Below are 19,970 nucleotides of genomic sequence, written 5' to 3'. Positions count from 1 at the left end.
AAGACTTGCAATAATGACATTTGTTTTGTTATTTAATACCTCTTTAAATCCATTTAACTCAAAATCAGTTTCACTAATAACCATTGCAGCATCTGGTAATACCCACATTTTTGTTTCTAGTATTTTTGGAAATCGTTTCCAAGTGTCAAATAATTCTTCCATATACATATTACTAATAATTGTATCAATACCACCTAAATTTTCCATATCTGGCATTTTTTCACCATAACGAATACCAAGAAGTGCAATACTCTTTTCATTACATAATTTATTTACTCTAAAATATCCTGAATTTCCACTTGGATCATTTGTATAAATCATTGCAACTTTTTTCTTTTTAAAAGAATGAATAAATTCAATAATTGATTGATATGATGCTGAGTCAACTGGAATTGTTCTCATAAAATTAGGATAATCATCTTTATTAGAAAGAGTATCTGAAGTTGCTGAATTACTGATTATTGGTATTTCTTTACCTTTTTGCTTGAATACATATGAATCTTGGCATATAACTAATTCACTAGTAGTGGAAGTAATAGTATCACCAATGATTGCATAATTTATTCCATCTTTCATCATCTGGTCATGAATAGTATGGACTGTGGAAATATTATTTGTGTCTGGATGATACGCATGTAATGTAACAGAAATACCAAGCTTTTTAAAGGTATAATCAATAATATCAAAATAAGTTTTATTATAAATAATGTCCTCAGGCAAATTACTGATACTAACTGCAACATGGTTTTGGGCAAAACTGAAATTGAACAATAAAAATATAATTAAAGTAAACTCTCTAATATTCATTTAGTAATTCTGATTTAGAGATTAATTTAAAATAGTATCATTTAGAAACACAAATAAAAAATTTATATTGTTTTTCTATTTTTAAAAACAAAAAATCTTAAAAAATGTTATTTAATCAAGGAAAAAACAAAATAATTGAAAAAAATAAAGAAAACTGAAAAAAACATTAAGATGGTTTGTTTTGATTTTGAGTGAAAGAAAAGTTTTAAAATTTAGAACTAATGAAATAGGATCGAAGAAACATCGAACTGAAGAAAAAACAATTGTTAGAAAAAAGGGCTGCCAAAAAAAAAGAAATACAAAAACGAAAAGAAGAGTTACAATCAAATGCTGGTTTACAAAGTCAATTTTTTGATCAGTTAATTGCCCGTGTACAACAACCAACATTTTTAACTTCTACTGTTGATATGAATTTAGTTAGTTGTTATGTTGAAATATTAAAAGATACTAAAGAGCTTAACAAAGTTCAATATGAATTCTTAGCACCTTTTTTACCAGTAATTTCATGGCAACTAGCACATGTAGATTTATCATGGAGTTTAACACAACCACAAAATAATTATCAACAATTAGAACATATTACAACAGAAATTTTACGATATTCATGTAAGATTATTAAATCAATTAATTCAGGTAAAATAAAAGAAAATCTTAATGATGGGATTAATAATTATTATATCTTTAAACAAATTCAAGTTGCTGTTAGTATATTATGTGGTTATTCAGAAGACTTTTCATATATTGAAGTTATGAAATTATTTACTGATCATCAAAATATTTGTTATCCATTATTTGCTGTTTCTCAAGAAACTACTGATATTATGCAAATAGCTGTTGAGGGTGTTCTTCATGAAACAATTCCTGTTGCTATGAAAGCAAGAATTCCAGATGCATTACCACAAATGAACACAATTTCATTAAAAAGTCTTCTTCATGGGGCTGTAGCCTCAGGAGATATAATGAGTAAAAGTGAAATGGAAGAAAAAGGAAAAAACGTATTTGGTAAATTAGTTGAAGAAAATCAAACAATTTTTAATTGGGAATTATTATCAATTGGAGCTATTCTTCAATATTGTCAGATGATTCTTGAACAAGTAGATATGAATATAGAACATGTTGATGAGGTTATTCATGAACAACGAGTTGGAAGGTCATTGAGATTAGTAAGAAGTGTATTAAATTTCATTAGAAAATTTGAAACAATTGAACCCACTTGTGTTGGTGATATTGTTACATTAGCAAATGTATTAGTAACAATGCACGAACATTTATGTCAAACAACTATTTCATGTCACACATATTGTGATTATCTTTGTGAATGTTTATTTAATCTATCACTTATTTTAAAAGAACATATTGGTAATCCTGTTGTCTATGTAAATTTAGAAGCATATATTGCTGCACGTTTATTTGGATCTTTATTTTCTAAAGACCAAACACTAACTCGAATTATTGAAATGGTTCAAAACAAAGATGAAATACCACTCCCTTGTTTACATTCAACAGCACTAGCACTTACTTTTTCTAGAGATATTTTCTCTCGTCTTCAATCTAATTTGACTACTGTTGTTGATGTATCAAGTTATAAAAATTATTCAAGGATTAGTTGTCAACTTGAGGTTTATACATACAAATTTGATGCTTTTGCTGTTCAGACGTTTGAATATTTAACAGAATTAATTCTTTCACCAAATGGAGTATTTTTGGATACTTTATTTTCACTATTATTAACTTCATTTATTGGTATTGGTTATGAAGAAGCTAAAGAAAAAATTCGATTAATGAAATTTGATCGAGATGAGACAATGAAAACATATCAAAAATATGATGTAGATTATGAATTAACTCGTATTGTTCCATTATATCTTGCTGTTCATATCTTTGCTGAATCCCCTTGTAAAGCATTAAGAGTATATGTCAAACAATATTTTTCAAGACAACATATGGATTCACTATGGATGATTATTATTGCACAATCACCAAGAGTTTCATTAAATAATGATAATAAACCACCATTTGGACCATTAATATCTGATGCAGAATCAATCACCAATTTGCGTGTATTGTTGAAACAGTTAGTTAATAACAGACATATCACAGATACAAATCTTCAAATTCTTCTTGAAAAAAGAAGAGATAATTATCCTTTAGTTGTTCCAGTTGAACTTGCTGTCTTTACTGCTCGTTTATGGATTCACAGAATAAGTTATACTAACATTATTGAAGGAAAAGATGATCCTGTTGCTTTAAAAGAATGGGATGTTTTTCTTAATGCATTAGAACGATTAATTGCTTCAACCGATGAGTGGAAAGGAGAAGAGTGTATTGGTTATGAAACAGTATGTATGATGTTGTTTATCTTTCATAATTTAAGTAGAGTATCAAGAATTACTTATATGAGAAAATTATTTAAAATGCTCCAAAACATACCACCAAAATTAACTGCAAAAGGAATTGTTGGATTGACAAGAGCACTGTTAATACTTGATTATATGTTAAGATATCACAATGACTTTTCTGCAGATTTGTTAAATGAAATTAAAAATGCATTGTTATCAAGATCATTCGAAGAACATGGAGATTTAGTACATGACACTTGTATTATTCCTGCTTTTATTGAAAAATTAAATTATTCTGATGCACTAGCATCATTTGCAGTAGAAACACATGACAACATTCCACCACCTAATGGATATATTAGATTTTATGGATTTACTAAATATTCAAATTATGATAATTATCTTAGTGATTTAAGACTTGGAATGCATTATCCACTTGGTTCAGTTGTTATGCTCACAAACACTACTGATTATTCAAAAACATATGAACATTTATTAGGGTTATTAAGAGATTGTGTTGTTGAACCACCAAAGAATCCAACACTTCAAAGTGCAACATTTATTCTTGGAGAATACTATTTTAATTCATTGTGGATGATTATGTGCTTATTACCACCACCTCAATCATTCATTGATCAATTCAAAGATAAACGCCTTTTTGAAAAATTACCTATAGGAAATTTATTATTACACTATGTTAATTGGATGACAAATCTATGTTATTTAACTGATAAACAACGTTCTAAATTTTATAAAGAGGTTGATATTTCAAGTATGAGGATTAAAAATCATATTCAGGCATTAGTTGAAATACTTCAAAAGATTAAATCTCAACAAGACAGTAACAAATTAGTTCGTATCGATGCTATTGTAGAAACAATTATTCAATTTATTACATGTGCAACATTAAATGGTAAATATCTTGATTTGTACCGAACTCAATTAGCTTTAAGAAAGGAAAAACACGAAGAAGCTCTTAAAGTTGAAAAATTAACTCAAACAGAAGAAGACAAAAAGAAATTTGAAAAGGCTATAAAAGAAATGAAAGAAGAAGAAGAAAAAAAGAAGTTTGCTAAAGAAGAAAAGAAAAAAGTTCAAAATGATTTAAAGAAACTTGCTAAAGAAGAAAAAGAAATCAGAAATGAAAGTATATTAAAAGGATTAAAAGGTTTATTAAAGAAGGATTTAAAGAGTAATAAAAATGAAGATATTGCTGTAGAAGCTTTAGAAACAAAAGTACTTGAAAGTGATGCAAGAAGAAAAAGAAAATTGTTAAAGAAAAGAGAAGAATGGTCACAACCCATTGATGCACCTGAAAAATTAAATGAAGGAGTAAGAGATATTATTTTCAAATCACCTAAAGAATTCTTTGAAATTTGTGGTGCATTATTAGAAAAATATGTAAATTGTATTAAAACTCAACAATTGGGAGGAATCATTGGTCTAGATAGAGGAATTATTGTTGATACAATGAGAGGTAATAATGTAAATTGGAAGAAAGATGCCATTATCAATGTATTATTTGAAGGTGTACAACAAGAGTCATTAAATAAATATATTAGTTCTATGGTCTTAACTGATGAAACAATTCACTTTATTACAGACAAATGGGGGACTAAATTATATTTATGGGAAGATGAATTTTATCATCCATTACAACATATTCTTGATGCCTCAGTCAGTTGTCCTATTAGGCTATGTGATAGGGCTTATTTTGCTACAGTATCTTCAACTCAAAAAATTGTTAAATCTATTATCACTTTATCAACCTTAATCTCTATCCAAGCAAATGTTAAAAACAACTTTGAATCTACTTCATTGATGAATACATTACTGATGATTATTCCTGATAAAGGATTTAAATATACACAAGAAAGGGCCATTGAATTAGCATTAAGAATTGGAGGAGAACAAACATCACCAATTTTAATTGAAGAGTCTAAACTATTCCGAGGAGATCAATTCCTAAACTTTATTCTGCAAAGAGAGAAAGTTGATGATGGAACAGTTGGGTGTGTAACTAACTGTTTAGATGTGATGGAACAAGCAGTAAAACAAATCAAACAAAAAGTGAAGAAAGTCGATTACTATTTGACTAAGACAAGACAATTTGGAGATTCGGATATGAAACTATATTTATTAGTTGGTGGTAAAGTAAAAGACAAAGTAGTTTTAAGACGAATAGAAGAATATTTACAAACATTAATAGAAGGAGATGAAGAAATGAAAAAGAAATTTTCTAGTGCAATGAAAGGATGGAAAAATCCAGCGTTCGGAGAATGGTGTATTCAAAAGATTATTGGAACAGAAGAAAACAAGAAATTTGTTGAAAGTGGTGAGAAAGAAAGTAATGAGTTATTTGATTTCTTTGAAACAGTTATGGGGAAAGAAGAAACTGTCAAAAAAGATATATTAGAGAAGTTAATTGAATCGGTCCCATTAGTTGTTGAAAGTAATGGACAATATATCAAGAAATACTTTAGAACAATTTTTAATTATGTTTCTCAACAAAAAGAAGGAAAGATCATTGTTAATGGTATCATGAAATGGTTTGAATCTATTACAATTGAAAAGGCCAAATCATTAAAAGATTGTGAACCGTTCAGTGAATTATTAAGAATGATTTATTATTTATTCTGTCAAATTAAAGATTCTTCAAGAAGAACTGGTGATATGAATTATATTTCAGAAATTACTCCAAAACCATTCCAATGTAGTAAAGAGTTAGTTGGACCAAAACCATTTTTGCAAAAGATGTTTTCTGTTGGTGAACATTCTAAAAAGAAATATCTTTGTGTTGATTGTAGTAAATATTGTGTTGAACGAGGAGTTGATGTAGATTATGTTGGAATGGTTGAAAAATCTTGTGAGTGTGAAGATTGTAAATGTAGAAAGCCTATTGTAGTTGATAATAGAGAAACACTTTGTATTGAAAAAACAACAAATAGAGAAATGGCAAGATTATTTGAAATAGATATTGGTTGTAAAAAGAGTGAAGTCCAATTAGACAATATTGTGTCTAAGGCTATTGAAGCAGCCATTAGAGATGATAATAAGTTAGGAGAACAAATATTTAATTTCTTTGTTAATATGTCTCATTACATGTTTAGAGCATCTGTTGATGAAATCTCATTTTATGATGGGTTATTTAATAATTCTGAAATTCGAGTTATTAAAACTAATGAAAGATATCTTTCTAAAGAATTAATTACAAAAGAACAGCTACAATTAAATAATATTGATGAAGTTGAAGATGAATTTTTTATTTCTGAACAAAACATTCTCTCATATGATGGAATAAATAGACTATATAGAGTTGTGGATGAGGCAAATATATTTAGAGGATCAGAAAGTTTCTCAGTTGAATATGCCATTCGTTCTATTAAAGTCCATAAGTATTCTGATGGAATTCTTCTTTTATCTTCAATGAATAATGTTGACTTGTTAGTTTTTGATGAAGAAAAATTAATTTCTATTGTTAATGAATCAGAAGATACAATCATCCATAAAATTCAATGGCTTGGAACTACAAATGAGTTTGCTGTTTTTACTGATAAATTTGTTAGAATTGGTAAATATGAGAATGGAACAATTATCACCGAAGAATATTCTATTGATTCTATTATTTATAGTGGAGTTATATTGGCATATACTGACAAGCAATATGTATTAATTGTTTCTAATCAAAATGGAGAATTATTTGTTCATATTGTTGATAGACCATTAGTACCAGGAAGGTTTAAAATATTAAACAAGCATATCAATCTTAATATGACTAAAAGAGAAACTATTATATCTATGGATTATTTAGTAGATATTGATGCAATTGCATTAAGTACAACAAAACATTGCATCATCAGTAAATTTGATTCTTGTAATTATTCTCTTTCTCAATACTTTATTATCTCACATTTCTCACCTACTTGCTGGGTTAAATTGCCTAATAAACGTTCATTCTATATGACTTACTCACAGAAAAGTTATGACCTTCGATACGTTACATTCAAAAAAGAGCATATTGAGTTGGACGATATTTTACATAGACCTATTGGTGGTATCGCACTTGAGCCCAGGGTTGGATCAATTTCAATTGCAGTATTTAATGAAGGAGCTCGTTCTATTGACTATATCTCTGAAACTACTACTGAGGTTACTAGTGTCAAAGGAACTGATTGTGACATTACTAAATTAGCATTTGTTCAAAGTAAATACGAGACTGATAACACTTTCAATATTGTTAATGGAAAGAAAATATATTATAACCGCTTGATTATCACTAATTTGAATAAAGATATGGTTATTAAAGTTATCAGATTACATTTCAAAGCTGATACTATTCCAATCAAAATATTGGTTAAAGGAAGAGAAGTTACTTTACATAATAGAGGAAATATTCTTACAATTCCATTGATGAACAAAGAAGTTGTAGTTACTGATCCTAAAATTGATCTTACATTACTTGATTGTATAGTTGCTGAACATCTTTCATATCCTTCAAAAGTTGAAGCATTTGGTATTTCCAAAAACGTTATTGGATTCAATGAATTAAGAATGAAAGCAGGATTAAGAGAAGAGGGAGAACAACTTCCACTGATTATGCCAATCCATCATATTTGTAATACTACATTAATGTTACTTCTTAGATATTTTGAATTAAATATGAATAAACAAACACAGAAATTTATTAATGATGTCAATGAAACAATGATAGAAAAAATATTTGATCCTGTTAATGCTTTTGTACATGACTCTTTAATGCAAATATTGAGATACTTATCTCCTTCAATTGCAGAATTAAAACAAAATATTATTTCATTATTAATTAAAGAATTAAAGAGTATTACTCCACGACACGCATATAGATTACTTTCAGTGTTTTTATTAAAAGCAGTAAGTATTATGAATGAACAGCCAAGTGCATTTAAAACAGAAGATGCACAAAATGCAATGATTAATTTTATAGAAAAAATTCTTCTTCATATTCAAAGTGCATCAGAAAATAGAGGTAGTATGGTTTATCAATGTTGTAAATTATTTGTTCATTTGTTAGAAATTCGAGACTGTAATACAGTTATGTCTAATGTATTAATTAATTATCTTAGTGATGAACGATATGGAATTGTTGCTTTAGACGCATTGTGTAATGAAATAATTAAACCCATAGAATTTAATCAATTTAAAGAAAAAATGTCCTTAAAATTAAAACCATTATCAGAAGTTAATCGTAAAATCATTTTATCAATTATTTCACAACAAGCTCCAACTGATCCTCAAGTATTTTTACGTATTTGTCAATTAATTTATGTTTGTTTAACTACTCAACCTATTGATAATCCAAATTCTGATTTATTAAATAACTTGGTACATTATCTTATTAAACAAATGAAAATGTTTAATACCAATCCACTTATTGCTTTTCATTCCTTTGAATTAATTAGAGCTCTTATTAAATCATTTAATGGTAAAACATATGATTCATTTGTGGACTCACTAAGGAGTTTTGGAGAGCCTAATTTCTTTAAAGGTAATTTATTAATACCAAGTGTTTCTTTAAGTCAAATTATTTGTCAACAAATGGACTGTAAGAGTATTGAAGATATTCTTCATGATATGATTGGTAAAGAGATTAGTTTAGTACCAAAGAATGAAATTACTATTATGTATAAAGGTAAGCACCATGCCATTCCATTGTATAAAACAAAAGAAATGAAAGCAGTTGATTTAACTATTGATATTCTTCAAACTCTATTTTATTTACAAGTAAGTTATAGAACAAATAAGATGCCATTATTAAATGGAGATAAATGGAAAGGAGTTTTAGAAGCAATTATTCAGCTAGAAACACAAGGAAATATTCCACGAGGTGTCGTTTCAAAGCAATTACTGTATGAGTTATCAGGAAGTTCATATTTATACCATCAAGCTACTGACAAGAAAAAATATGAAAGAGTGACTAAATTACTTGAAGGAAAAGAGAGAAAAGAAATTACTGAATTCCTTGTTAAAACAGCAAAAATATCAAGAAAAAGACCATCCCATTGGCAGAAATTTGCTTTAGAAAATAAGGATGTTATTCAATTGTTATTGAAATGGATTAAATCAGAAGTAAATGAAATTGTATTACCTGCTGTCCAAATGACTCAATCACTTATTGTTGATGAAGTTAAAGCAAAAGACAGTATCTCAGAGACTGAGTTATTTGAAATAGAACTTATTAACAAAGAATTAAAACAAATGAGTGATTTAAGAAAGAAGGTATCAGACGAAATCATTAATACAAAAGGTATTGGAGATATCATCAGAATGACCGCTTATGACAAGTGTCAAGAGGTAAGAGAATTACTTGAAAAAATGTTTAAAATAATTTATCGTGATTCATACGAAACTACTCAAAAGAAACTTTGGGGATATTTCTGTGGAGTTTTAGAACACCCTCAAGCTGATGTATTAAATGAAGAGTTTATCTCAACAATGAAAACATTTTCTTTCATCACTGAGACTCATGAAAGAAAGGTAACAGTCCCTCTCGTGTTATAGAACAAATCACTAACTCATCTCTTTTTTTATCTGTTTATAGCTTTTTTTTGTCAGTTATCAATTTATTTAATAAGCAGATAACTCTATCAAGGAAATGTGTAGGTATGTGGATGGTCGTATTCATTAAAATGAAAAGGAACTCAAAATTAATTACTTACTAACACTAGAATGACAGAACCTATAACTCCACGCCGAAAAAGAAGACTTTCTGATATATTTCGATTACCAAAGAAAGAATCAAGAGAAGATGATAGTTCTTCTAAGTATAAATATGGTAAAAAGTCTATTCTCTTTATTGGTGATCTTGTTGCTGATAAAAATGAATTGGTAAATACTTATTTAAATGGAAAGTATTTAGCTGGAAAACCTCAGAAAGTTGATGATGAAGTTATTGTTAAAAGACTTGACGATGAAGGTAAATGTAAAGTTGTTATTATGACATGTGAGGGAGAGGAAAATTACCCTGGTAATAGAAAAAAGCTATATGAAGGAAGAAATGTTGTGGTGTTGACTTATGCTGTAGATAATTTAGAGTCTTTTAAAAATATCGAAGAACTTTGGCTACCAGAAGTTGCCTTTTATGATGAAGGAGCCTACCTTGGTTTAATTGGTACACACAGTGAATCTGATGCTGTTGTTACTCAAGAAGAAGTTTTACAATTTGCCAAAAATAATAATATTCCATTTGTTGCTGAAGTTTCAGCAAAAAATTATTCAAACGTAGATGAAGCTTTTTTTGATTTGATAATAAAAGCAGTAAATGCAGATTTCGAAAAGAAAGGATTGCCCTTAATTAAATAACATTACCTTTTGGTTGTGTTTTATTGTATAACTAAAATGTAAAAGACTGAAATTAAATCAATCTAATTATTTTAATAATTAATAATTAATTTTATTCTTTACTCCACATATTTAGCTTACTCTCTTTGTTCTATATATTTAATGACTTGTTTTTATTATCTTTATATTTGGTTATCTTTTATATCCTAGCTTTATTTTTCTTTCAACTTTTCATATTTAACTTCTTTATGTCCCCTTATTTTCTGTTATTTATTAAACAATTAATTTTGTTATTCATTTTACATTATTTTATTGTTGTAATAATTTGTTTATTTTTGAACACTTTCATACACTCTGAATAAAGGTTATCATTTTTTATTATATTTTGTTATAACTATTCTTGTTGTTGTCTTATCTTTATTAAGTTAATTGTATTGTGCTATATTTAATTCAAAACCGAAGTTGTTATTATCATTAAAATTGTATTATATGTAGTTTTCTCTTTAGTCTTCCAGTTTAGCCATTCTCAATAAATTTCTGAGTTTTTTAATGACCTTGCCTTCACAATAATTTATTATATTTTTCTAATAAACGTTAATACTTTTTATTTCTCATAAAAAAAATTCTATTCACAGATTCGTTTTTATTACATTGTTATTTTCAGTAACAAATTGTTTGTCCTTCTTCGTTTTAAGTTGTTTTGATTACGTTTTATTAAATTATATTTTTCGAAGTTCATTGATTTAGAGATTTAGATTTCTTTTGTAAGTTGTTTTATAAGTTATATCGAGTTAGAGATTTTTTGAAGTGAGTAGAATTTGCAAACTTTTTGTTACCCAACTTTATTCCTGTGTCGTTTTTAAACATTGACAAATAATACATTATAACAATATAAATAATACATTGATAAAATAATGTCTTGTGTTTCAATAAAACATTAAATATAGTTTAAAAAGAATTAGTTTTTATTTGTAAAAAGATATCGTAATTTATTTATTGTTATTCTTTATTATTTTTTTGGAGGTAGATAACTTATTTTGATTTGTGGTAAATGTTTTAAGAAACAAGTTAACTCAACTCTAGATATATTACCTTATAAAATCTTTTTAGAATTAGCTGTATGAAATAAAAAGATAACAATTAATAGATATATCCACAATTGGATTATGATTATTGAGAATGATTATTTTAGTGATTTTAATATACTCTTCTTCTATCATAGAATTCATTTCAAATGTCTGAGAATTAGAATTTCTTTCTTCTAATGTGCTACCAGTGTTTCCTGTGTAGGGTATTAAGTATTTCATGTTTTTAATAATGATTGTTCGTAGTATTTTGGGGAAGTCAATTTGTAATTTTAGTGTTTTCAATCTTCTTACTGTTTCTTTATGTATTAATTTATTGGTAATATTACAGGTATTATTTCTACATAAATTAGTTCTCTATTTTGTATTAATTTCTCTTGTATTTCTTTGTATTTATTTATTTTGTAAATATAATTTAATTCATTATTTCTATCTTGACATATATCAACATCATTAATATATCATTTTTTATCTTTTATGTTTTGGTAATATATATCTGGTATTCTAACATTAAAAGAATGGTCAAACCAATAAATCTTTATTGTAATTTATAACCATTTCATCATTATTAATACATTTATGAGGAGCATTGAAATCATTAAATAAAATAAAATATAAAATTTAATTAAACCTCGTTCTAAAAATAACAATTATTATAGAAAATAATAATTATTCATCTAAAATTATAAAAAGGGTAATTTAAACATAGAACTTGATTGACTCATTGAAAATTAAGTAATGATACATTCTTTAAAACTTTATCATTTAATCATCGCTCTTAAAACAGTATAAACTTCAATGCAGTTATTAGTTCGATAAATTTCATCGATTTTTTCTGTAAACAAAGAAAAAGTTAAATGATATGTTTATAAGAATAGCAAAATAAGAATGTCTCTTTGAGACAAAATTAAATAAATTAATTTCATAATGGAATAATGCTAAAGTTTTTAAGTTAAAGTATTACCATTAATAATTTGATTTATTGAATAGTTGATGAAGATAAAAACTTAATAATTCAATGATGGAGAATTAAAAATGCTAAAGTGATATTATTAGAACTAAAAAGAGAAAAAAGATATAAATAGAAAGGACTCTTCATTTTTTTTTTAGTTTTTTAACTAAGAAAACGAAAAAAGATTTAATCTCATTATGAATCTTATAATTCATCATTTCTAAATGGCTCGAACTAAGGGTAACAACACCGAAAGACCAACCACTTCTAAGCAACCAAGAAAATATTATGCTCCAAAGTCGGCGTCTAAAAAGGCTGCAGTCTCCTCTAAGAAGGCTGTTGCTGGTGTTTCACAAAAAAAGCCAGTTGCTAGACACTCTCATCCTGGGATCAAGGCTTTACAAGAAATTAAATTTTATCAACGTTCAACAGAACTTTTATTAAGAAAATTACCGTTCCAACATTTGGTTAGAGAAATTGCTCAACAATCAAAGTCTGATCTTAGATTCCAATCTGCTGCTATTGCTGCTCTTCAAGAAGCTGCTGAGGCTTATCTTGTTGGTCTTTTTGAAGACACTAATTTATGTTCACTTCATGCTAAAAGAGTCACTATTATGCCAAAAGACATGCAGCTTGCAAGAAGAATTAGAGGTGAAAGACAATAAGCCTTGTGTTATTTTTAATTGTTGGAAAAGAGGGTTTTTTGAATTGGTTTAAGAGAAACTATTTTATTATAGTAAAAGTACAACTCACTGGAAGAGTAATGAAATGCCTAATACAAGTAAATTTTTGTATTTCTTTTGAAGAGTTTTAAAAAATACTAAATAACAAAAATTCAATAAAAAAACATTAAATTAAAGGAAAAATGAAAACTTATGAATACAATAAAAAATAAAGAGTTTTGTTAAGAAAAGTAGATTCCTCATTTGAACTAGTTAATTTAAATGAACTTTTTATTTGCGAATAAACTTGCTTTTTATATTGTTGATAGAACTCATTCAGGAAGAGTTAGTTGTGATGAAGTAATGAATGTTATGGTTCCATTAGTTGGTTCAACTGATCCTACAACTATAGATTGTATGAGATTCTTTTTTTCGTTATGTGATGTAGATAATGATAATTCATTGAACGAAAAAGAATTTGAACATTTTATGTGGTGTTATAATAAGTGCTGTGAGCCTAGATTTGTTAAAATTAAAGCTGATTTAGTTATTGTATTATTTATTGAAATATTTAGAGCTATTGACAGTGATATGAATGGGACTGTATCTTGTAGTGAGATAGCCCATACTCTATCTAAACTAGAAGAGTCGAATGTTACAATTTTTGGATATAAAGATATGTTTGAAGACATTAGAGATTATGCTATTACTAAAGGCCCTCAAACAGAATTGACTGAATTTGAGTTTTTATGTATTGCTATAAAACCTGAAATTCTCTTTCTTCATCTTGAAGCTAAGTATAGTGCTTTATTTAAAAAACTTGATAGTGGTCAATTTGGATATATTAACTCAAAGGATCTTGTTTCTCATATTGCTCGATTCATGTTTCCACGAGGTTGTGAGACAAAGAATGCTCTTGATCTTGTTATCAGTATTATTACATCAACTACTCAATCTGAGAAAATAAGACTAAAACAATTTGGGTTTCTTGTTGAGTTATTAAAAGATGTTAGTCGTTCTGCAACATACTTTACTAATCCAATGTTATATGAAGCATTGTTTAGGCTTATTGATAATAACTCAAATGGAGAGTTAGATGGAGAAGAGTTAATATTATTAATTGAGACAATCAAATTGTCTTCAAAGAAGAAAGAAATTGTTATGAAAGCTATTAAAGCGAAAGCAACAATTACCTATTCCCAATTCATTGATATTATGCATAACTAATATAAGTATCTCAACAAAAATAAATTTTAGTTAAATTATTTTTGATTAAACATTGCAATTTTTTCTTGTACAGTCATATTTGATAATCTTTTTGGTTGGGTTTGTTGGTATTGAGTATAGTTAGGGAGCGGTTTTGGTATTGAAACGAATGAATATTTTTTTGTATATTGAATTTTTAATTCTTTTTTACTTGGAGAAGATTCACTATTAGGTAGTTGTTCAAATTTTTTTATTTTGTCTTTAAGAGATATCTTTGGTGTTATTGTTATATGCTCATCTTTTGAAACAATTTTAATTGGAATGAATTTTTGAGAAGGAGTTTTTTTATCTGTTTCAGTTTGTATTTTTTCATTTTTTTGATGTTCTTTATTAATTTCATTATTTATTTTTGTTTCTAATAAAATTCTTTGTTTATTCAATTCTTCCATAACTGTTTTTAGTTCATTATCTTTTTTAACAAGGTCTTCTTTTAATTGTAAAATTTCTTCTTGTTTTTTATTTATACTTTCTTTTAATATATTTAAATGTTGTTCTTTTTCTTGTATTTGTAAGTTTATTTCTTCAATTAAAACTTGTAACGTAGTATCATTTTGTTCTTCTTCAATCTTTTCATTTAATTTATTTTCTAACTCTCCTATCTGCATATCTTTTATTTCAATTTCTCTTAATTTTGTTTCTAGTTCAATTTCTTTTTCTATTAATTCCTTTTCTTTATTATCAAGAGTTAATAATTTTTTTTTCAACTCTTCATTAAGTTCATTTATTTGTTTATTATATAAATTACATTGATTTTCTAACTCTTGGATTCTTATGTTTAAATTTTTAATGTTTAAGTTATTTTCATTATTATTATCTAGTTCATATTCTACTTTTTCTTCTTTATTTTGTATTTGATTATTTAGTTTTACTATTTCTATTTCTTTTTCTTCAATACTTTTTTGTAATTGAAAAATTTGATTGTTAAGTGATTTAATAGTATTCATTTTAAGTGTTTCATTGTCTCTTGTTTTAAATTCTTTTTGATTTCCATGTTTATCAAAACAATAATTTTGATATCGTTTGATTATTTCTTCTTGTTCTTTTAATTTTTGTTCCATATCATAATTATTATCTAAAGCAATATAAATTTCTTCTTCTAATTCTTTTATCTTTTGTTCTTTCTCTTCAATAATTTCTTCATATTGACTTCTGTCTTTTTCAATTTCAATAATATAGTCTTTCAAATCAATACTAAACTCTTCATGAAATACTTTATAAATACATGCAAATTGACTTTCTTTTAAACTTGTTTCTTCCATGTGTGTTTGTATATAATATCCACATCCTTCATCTTCATTGTTTTGTTTAATCGCATTGAGCATTAATTCAAATTCATTAATAAGTAATTTAGGAGCCATTTCTTTAATTTTTTGAATTAAACTTTCATTGCAATGTTGAAAAATTGTTTTTAAGTGAATTAGATTATTTTCATTAATATTATATTTTTGTTGAACTAAATCTCTTACACATTCATTACTCGTTTTTGTTAAACAATAAAACTCTCCAGAGGCCTTAGAAGTTACGTTAGTTACTTGTAATAATAATTTTAATAAAGCTAAATTCTGTTGTCTTAACTCTCTATCCATAAATTCCTTCCTTTTTTGAGTTCAATCGTTACTTCTATTAAGACAAGATGGATTTTCAAAAATATAAAATCTCATAAATTGTTTTATGTATTAAAAAAATATTTGTTATTTATAACAAATATAAATTTTTGTGACAAATAAAAACTTATTATTGACAAAAGTTAATAAAAAAAACAAAAATAATAAAACCAAAAATAACAAATAATTATTTTCAAAAAGGGAAAAACGTCATTAATTTTCCATTTTAAAAACCTTAAAATGGTAAATAAAAAGAAAAAAGAAGGAATGATAATTCTCACGAGACTAATCACAAAAATTAAAAAAGTAGCAAAGTTCAAGCAAAAGGAATGAGCTATTATCACTTCATCTTGAAATATACATACTATGGGACTTATCTCAAAGACGTTCTTTAAAATATTTCCTTGTTTAAAACCAAAAGATGTTAGAAAAATTCCATTACCATTAATTTATCTATATGATGACAAAAAGAATAAAAAATTCCCTGGGAATAAAGTATCAACCACAAAATACTCAATCATTTCTTTTCTTCCTCTTTTCTTATATAATCAATTTAAACACGTAACTAATATTTATTTTTTACTCGTTGCTATTATTTCACTCATACCTCAAATAAGTGCTACCAATCCAATTACTAATGTTCTTCCTCTTGTTTTTGTTTTATGTGTATCAGGTATTAAAGAAATAATTGAAGATATTAGGAGGTGGATTGCTGATCGTGGATTCAATAACGCTAAATATACTAGAGTAAATGTATCTGATGGTAACCTTACAAGTATTACTTCAGCTGAGGTAAGAACTGGTTATGTTCTTGAATTAAAAACAAATGATAGAATTCCAGCTGATTGTATTCCATTGAGTTCATCAAACGATGATGGTATTGTTTTTGTACAAACAGCTGCTTTAGATGGTGAAACTAACCTAAAAGAGGTTTTTGTCCCAAAAGATTTAAACAGTATTGATACATTAAAAATGATAGGTACAATGCATTGTAATCCACCAAATGAATATTTTAATCAATACAATGCAACAATTAAACTAGAAGATGGAAATGGTTCAACAAAAGATATTCCTGTCTCTGCCGCTAATCTATTAATTGGTGGAGCAGTAATTAAAGATACAGAGAAATGTACTGCCTTAGTTTGTCATTGTGGAAAACATTCTAAATTAGCACTAAACCAACCATCATTAAGAACTAAATTTGCACATACTGATGCAAGAATGAATCAATTTGTATTCGGGATTTTTTGTTTTAAAATAGTTATTGTCATTGTTGCTACTATTGCAGGGTCTTTATTCCTTGTACATACTGGAAGAGATTCATGGTATTTAGACATTGAAGAGATTAGTGTTGGAAAAAATACTGTTCAAACATTTTTTAGATATTTTGGGTTGTTGTCTTACTTAATTCCAATTTCATGTGCTGTTTCCCTTGAAGTTGCTAAATTCATTCAAACAATGTTAATGGAATGTGACACTGATTTTAATATTTATAGTGTTGATGAAGATGGAAAACTTATTACAGAAAAAATGGCTGCAAAAACATCTATATTAAATGATGAATTAGCACTTGTTGAATATGTGTTATCTGATAAAACTGGTACATTAACTGAGAATTCAATGATGTTTAAAATGGCATCTGTTGATGGTGAGGTTATTGAAGGGAAAAAGTTAGAAGAAAATTTTAAATTATATTGGAATATTGACAATGAGAAAAATGGAATGGAAGTTATGGATAAAAGAAATGAAGATATCAACTACGTCAGTGATACAAAAATTACTATGAAAGAAGGAGTTGATAAAGTAAAAGCTCAAGCTATTAAAGATTATTTACTTGCTCTTGCTATTTGCAATGAGGCAAGACCTAAGAAAGAAGGAAACAAAATAAATTATCAGTCTCAATCACCAGATGAAGTTGCGTTATGCCAACAAGCTGTTGACAGTAATGTTTTATTCTTTAAAAGAACACAAACAATGATCTACGTATCATTCTTTGGTGAAATATTAGAATTTAAGGTTTTGGCAATCTTCTCATTTAATTCAGACAGAAAAAGACAAAGTGTTATTGTTCAAACTCATGATGGTCAAATTGTTATGTATACTAAAGGTGCTGATTCAATTATTGCTGCTAGGACAATTCATGAAGATAAATTTGAAGTAACAAATAAACAATTACAAGACTTCAGTGTTGTTGGTTTAAGAACATTACTAGTTACAAAAAAAGAAATAAGCCAAGAACAATATAATGAATGGAGAAAAAAATATGATGAGGCTGATAGTAGTGTTGCAGGTCATGATGAAAATGTTGCTTTAGTTCAAAATGAAATGGAGGTTGATTTAAAATTAATTGGAGCAACTGCTATTGAAGATAAATTACAAGATGGTGTTCCAGAAACAATTGAATTTCTTATTAGAGGAGGAATTAAAGTATGGATGATTACAGGAGATAAAGTTGAAACTGCGATTAATATTGGATTATCATGTAACTTATTAACCAAAGAAACTTTTATTTGTAAATTAAGAAATGCTCCTGATGAAGTTGAAAGTAAAGAAGAATTTACTACTAAAAAGTTAGTTGAAATGGATGAAGAAATAGATAAAGAAATTGAGAGATGTAAATCAGAAGGTAAGACATATAATATTGGGTGTGTATTTGAAGCAGGTGCTTTACAAATTGTTATGGACCATGCAAAAGAATTATTTAGACAAGTTATTTTGAAAGCTTCTGTTGTTATTTGTAGTAGAGTTACACCAAAACAAAAAGCTATGATTGCTAAAACTGTCAAAGAAGCAACTAAAAAAGTTGTATTAACAATTGGAGATGGTGCAAATGATGTTGCAATGATTAATGAAGGAGATATTGGTGTTGGATTATTTGGTAAAGAAGGAACTCAAGCAGCAAGAGCATCTGATTATGCATTAAGAAAGTTTAGGCATGTAGCAAAATTGATTATGTTTCATGGGAGAAATTCACTTTTAAGAAATGTCACATTAATTAAGATGTGTTTCTACAAAAATGCATCATTCTTTTTAATATTGTTTTGGTATTCATTCTTCAATGGACAAAGTGGAATGTCAATGTATGATGACTATACCATGACTTTCTTTAATATTTTCATTACATCATTACCACCAGTTTTTATTGCTTGTTTAGATAAAGACCTTTCTTATCAAGTTATTAAAGATAATCCAGAAGTTCATCGTGGTATTTTAAGAGGAAGCAGAATGAGTTTAGCTAGTTTCCTTGATTGGTTAGGACAAGGAATATGGCAATCTTTATTATTAACTTTTGTATTTCATTTTATGTTAGATGATGTAGATGTTTATAGTTCAAATGGAAAAGCAGGTGGATGGGCAGTTGTATCAATGTATTTAACATTTAGTGGATTTTTTATGGTATTTTTCACATTATGTACTCAAGTAAAAACATGGAATTTATGGACATTAGCATCATTTATAATATCGTTAGTTTTATTCTTTATTTTTATGTTATTAATTGTTTATTGTCCAGGTATTTCTATTAGGGATCTTTCTAATGATGTTTTTAGTATTGTATTTAGACAACCATATTTTTATCTTGTGACACTATTTACAGTGATAGTAGGAATAGTTCCAAACATATTACGATTGTTTTGTTTAAGATTCTTAGTTCCAGGATATTATATGGTTCTTCAAGAAATTTATAGTGATAAAAAGTTTGAGAATTATGGAAAGAAACGTAAAATTGTTATTGAAGGAACTGAAGAAGCACACACTTATTATCATGAGTTGTGTCTTTCTCAACCATTGTTTAATAAATTACCAAAAGATCAAAGAGAGATGAATGAAATAACAAGTGAAGTTAATGCCAATGATTTTGAAGATTAAAATTCATAAAAGTTTCTTTTTTATATTTTTATATTTTTTTAATACTCATTTAATTACTTTGTCTATAAGTC

The 19,970-nt window shown here is 27.0% G+C and overlaps 7 protein-coding genes across 7 annotated transcripts in view, besides 16 other annotated features; 5 read left to right on the top strand and 2 right to left on the bottom strand.

Annotated features, from left to right (window-relative positions):
- The window catches only part of EDI_092660 (uncharacterized protein), a gene marked incomplete at both ends in the record, with an annotated part of 948 nt that extends 141 nt beyond the window's left edge, over positions 1-807 (bottom strand). The window contains one exon of the mRNA XM_001733277.1: positions 1-807. This exon is cut by the window's left edge and continues 141 nt beyond it. Within this exon, the coding sequence (XP_001733329.1) occupies positions 1-807 (807 nt within the window).
- Positions 808-858: 51 nt separating this feature from the next.
- Positions 859-923: a sequence feature (AT_rich).
- Positions 924-978: 55 nt separating this feature from the next.
- EDI_092650 (uncharacterized protein) lies at positions 979-9,683 on the top strand (the record flags this gene model as incomplete). The annotated part of the gene is made up of 2 exons (XM_001736176.1): positions 979-981; positions 1,038-9,683. The coding sequence occupies 2 exons, from the start codon at positions 979-981 to the stop codon at positions 9,681-9,683; spliced, it is 8,649 nt and encodes a 2,882-aa protein (XP_001736228.1).
- Positions 4,144-4,238: a microsatellite.
- Positions 7,939-7,981: a sequence feature (AT_rich).
- A 168-nt stretch (positions 9,684-9,851) lies between the features above and the next one.
- EDI_092640 (GTP-binding protein YPTM2, putative) lies at positions 9,852-10,484 on the top strand (the record flags this gene model as incomplete). Its single annotated transcript, XM_001736175.1, has 1 exon — positions 9,852-10,484. One exon carries the CDS (start codon positions 9,852-9,854, stop codon positions 10,482-10,484), a length of 633 nt encoding a protein of 210 aa, XP_001736227.1.
- A 63-nt stretch (positions 10,485-10,547) lies between these two features.
- Positions 10,548-10,580: a sequence feature (AT_rich).
- A 54-nt stretch (positions 10,581-10,634) lies between these two features.
- Positions 10,635-10,799: a microsatellite.
- Positions 10,800-11,391: 592 nt separating this feature from the next.
- Positions 11,392-11,482: a sequence feature (AT_rich).
- Positions 11,483-11,592: 110 nt separating this feature from the next.
- Positions 11,593-12,162: a repeat region.
- Positions 12,163-12,186: 24 nt separating this feature from the next.
- Positions 12,187-12,240: a sequence feature (AT_rich).
- A 484-nt stretch (positions 12,241-12,724) lies between these two features.
- On the top strand, positions 12,725-13,165 carry EDI_092630 (histone H3, putative; the record flags this gene model as incomplete). Its single annotated transcript, XM_001736174.1, has 1 exon — positions 12,725-13,165. The coding sequence occupies one exon, from the start codon at positions 12,725-12,727 to the stop codon at positions 13,163-13,165; it is 441 nt and encodes a 146-aa protein (XP_001736226.1).
- A 143-nt stretch (positions 13,166-13,308) lies between these two features.
- Positions 13,309-13,359: a sequence feature (AT_rich).
- Positions 13,360-13,444: 85 nt separating this feature from the next.
- On the top strand, positions 13,445-14,389 carry EDI_092620 (uncharacterized protein; the record flags this gene model as incomplete). Its single annotated transcript, XM_001736173.1, has 1 exon — positions 13,445-14,389. The coding sequence occupies one exon, from the start codon at positions 13,445-13,447 to the stop codon at positions 14,387-14,389; it is 945 nt and encodes a 314-aa protein (XP_001736225.1).
- A 15-nt stretch (positions 14,390-14,404) lies between these two features.
- Positions 14,405-14,432: a sequence feature (AT_rich).
- On the bottom strand, positions 14,425-16,014 carry EDI_092610 (synaptonemal complex protein, putative; the record flags this gene model as incomplete). The annotated part of the gene is made up of 1 exon (XM_001736172.1): positions 14,425-16,014. One exon carries the CDS (start codon positions 16,012-16,014, stop codon positions 14,425-14,427), a length of 1,590 nt encoding a protein of 529 aa, XP_001736224.1.
- Positions 14,709-14,786: a microsatellite.
- Positions 14,881-14,915: a sequence feature (AT_rich).
- Positions 14,978-15,102: a microsatellite.
- Positions 15,194-15,316: a microsatellite.
- A 57-nt stretch (positions 16,015-16,071) lies between the features above and the next one.
- Positions 16,072-16,226: a sequence feature (AT_rich).
- A 172-nt stretch (positions 16,227-16,398) lies between these two features.
- On the top strand, positions 16,399-19,899 carry EDI_092600 (phospholipid-transporting ATPase, putative; the record flags this gene model as incomplete). The annotated part of the gene is made up of 1 exon (XM_001736171.1): positions 16,399-19,899. The coding sequence occupies one exon, from the start codon at positions 16,399-16,401 to the stop codon at positions 19,897-19,899; it is 3,501 nt and encodes a 1,166-aa protein (XP_001736223.1).
- A 16-nt stretch (positions 19,900-19,915) lies between these two features.
- Positions 19,916-19,943: a sequence feature (AT_rich).
- Positions 19,944-19,970: the final 27 nt, after the last annotated feature.

Source organism: Entamoeba dispar, genomic scaffold (genome assembly GCF_000209125.1).
Source record: "Entamoeba dispar SAW760 scf_1105229459701 genomic scaffold, whole genome shotgun sequence".
In the NCBI taxonomy this organism is placed as follows: Eukaryota; Evosea; order Mastigamoebida; family Endamoebidae; genus Entamoeba; species Entamoeba dispar.
The sequence above is the reverse complement of the archived record's forward strand: the minus strand, read 5'-3'. Positions and strand labels throughout refer to the sequence as shown.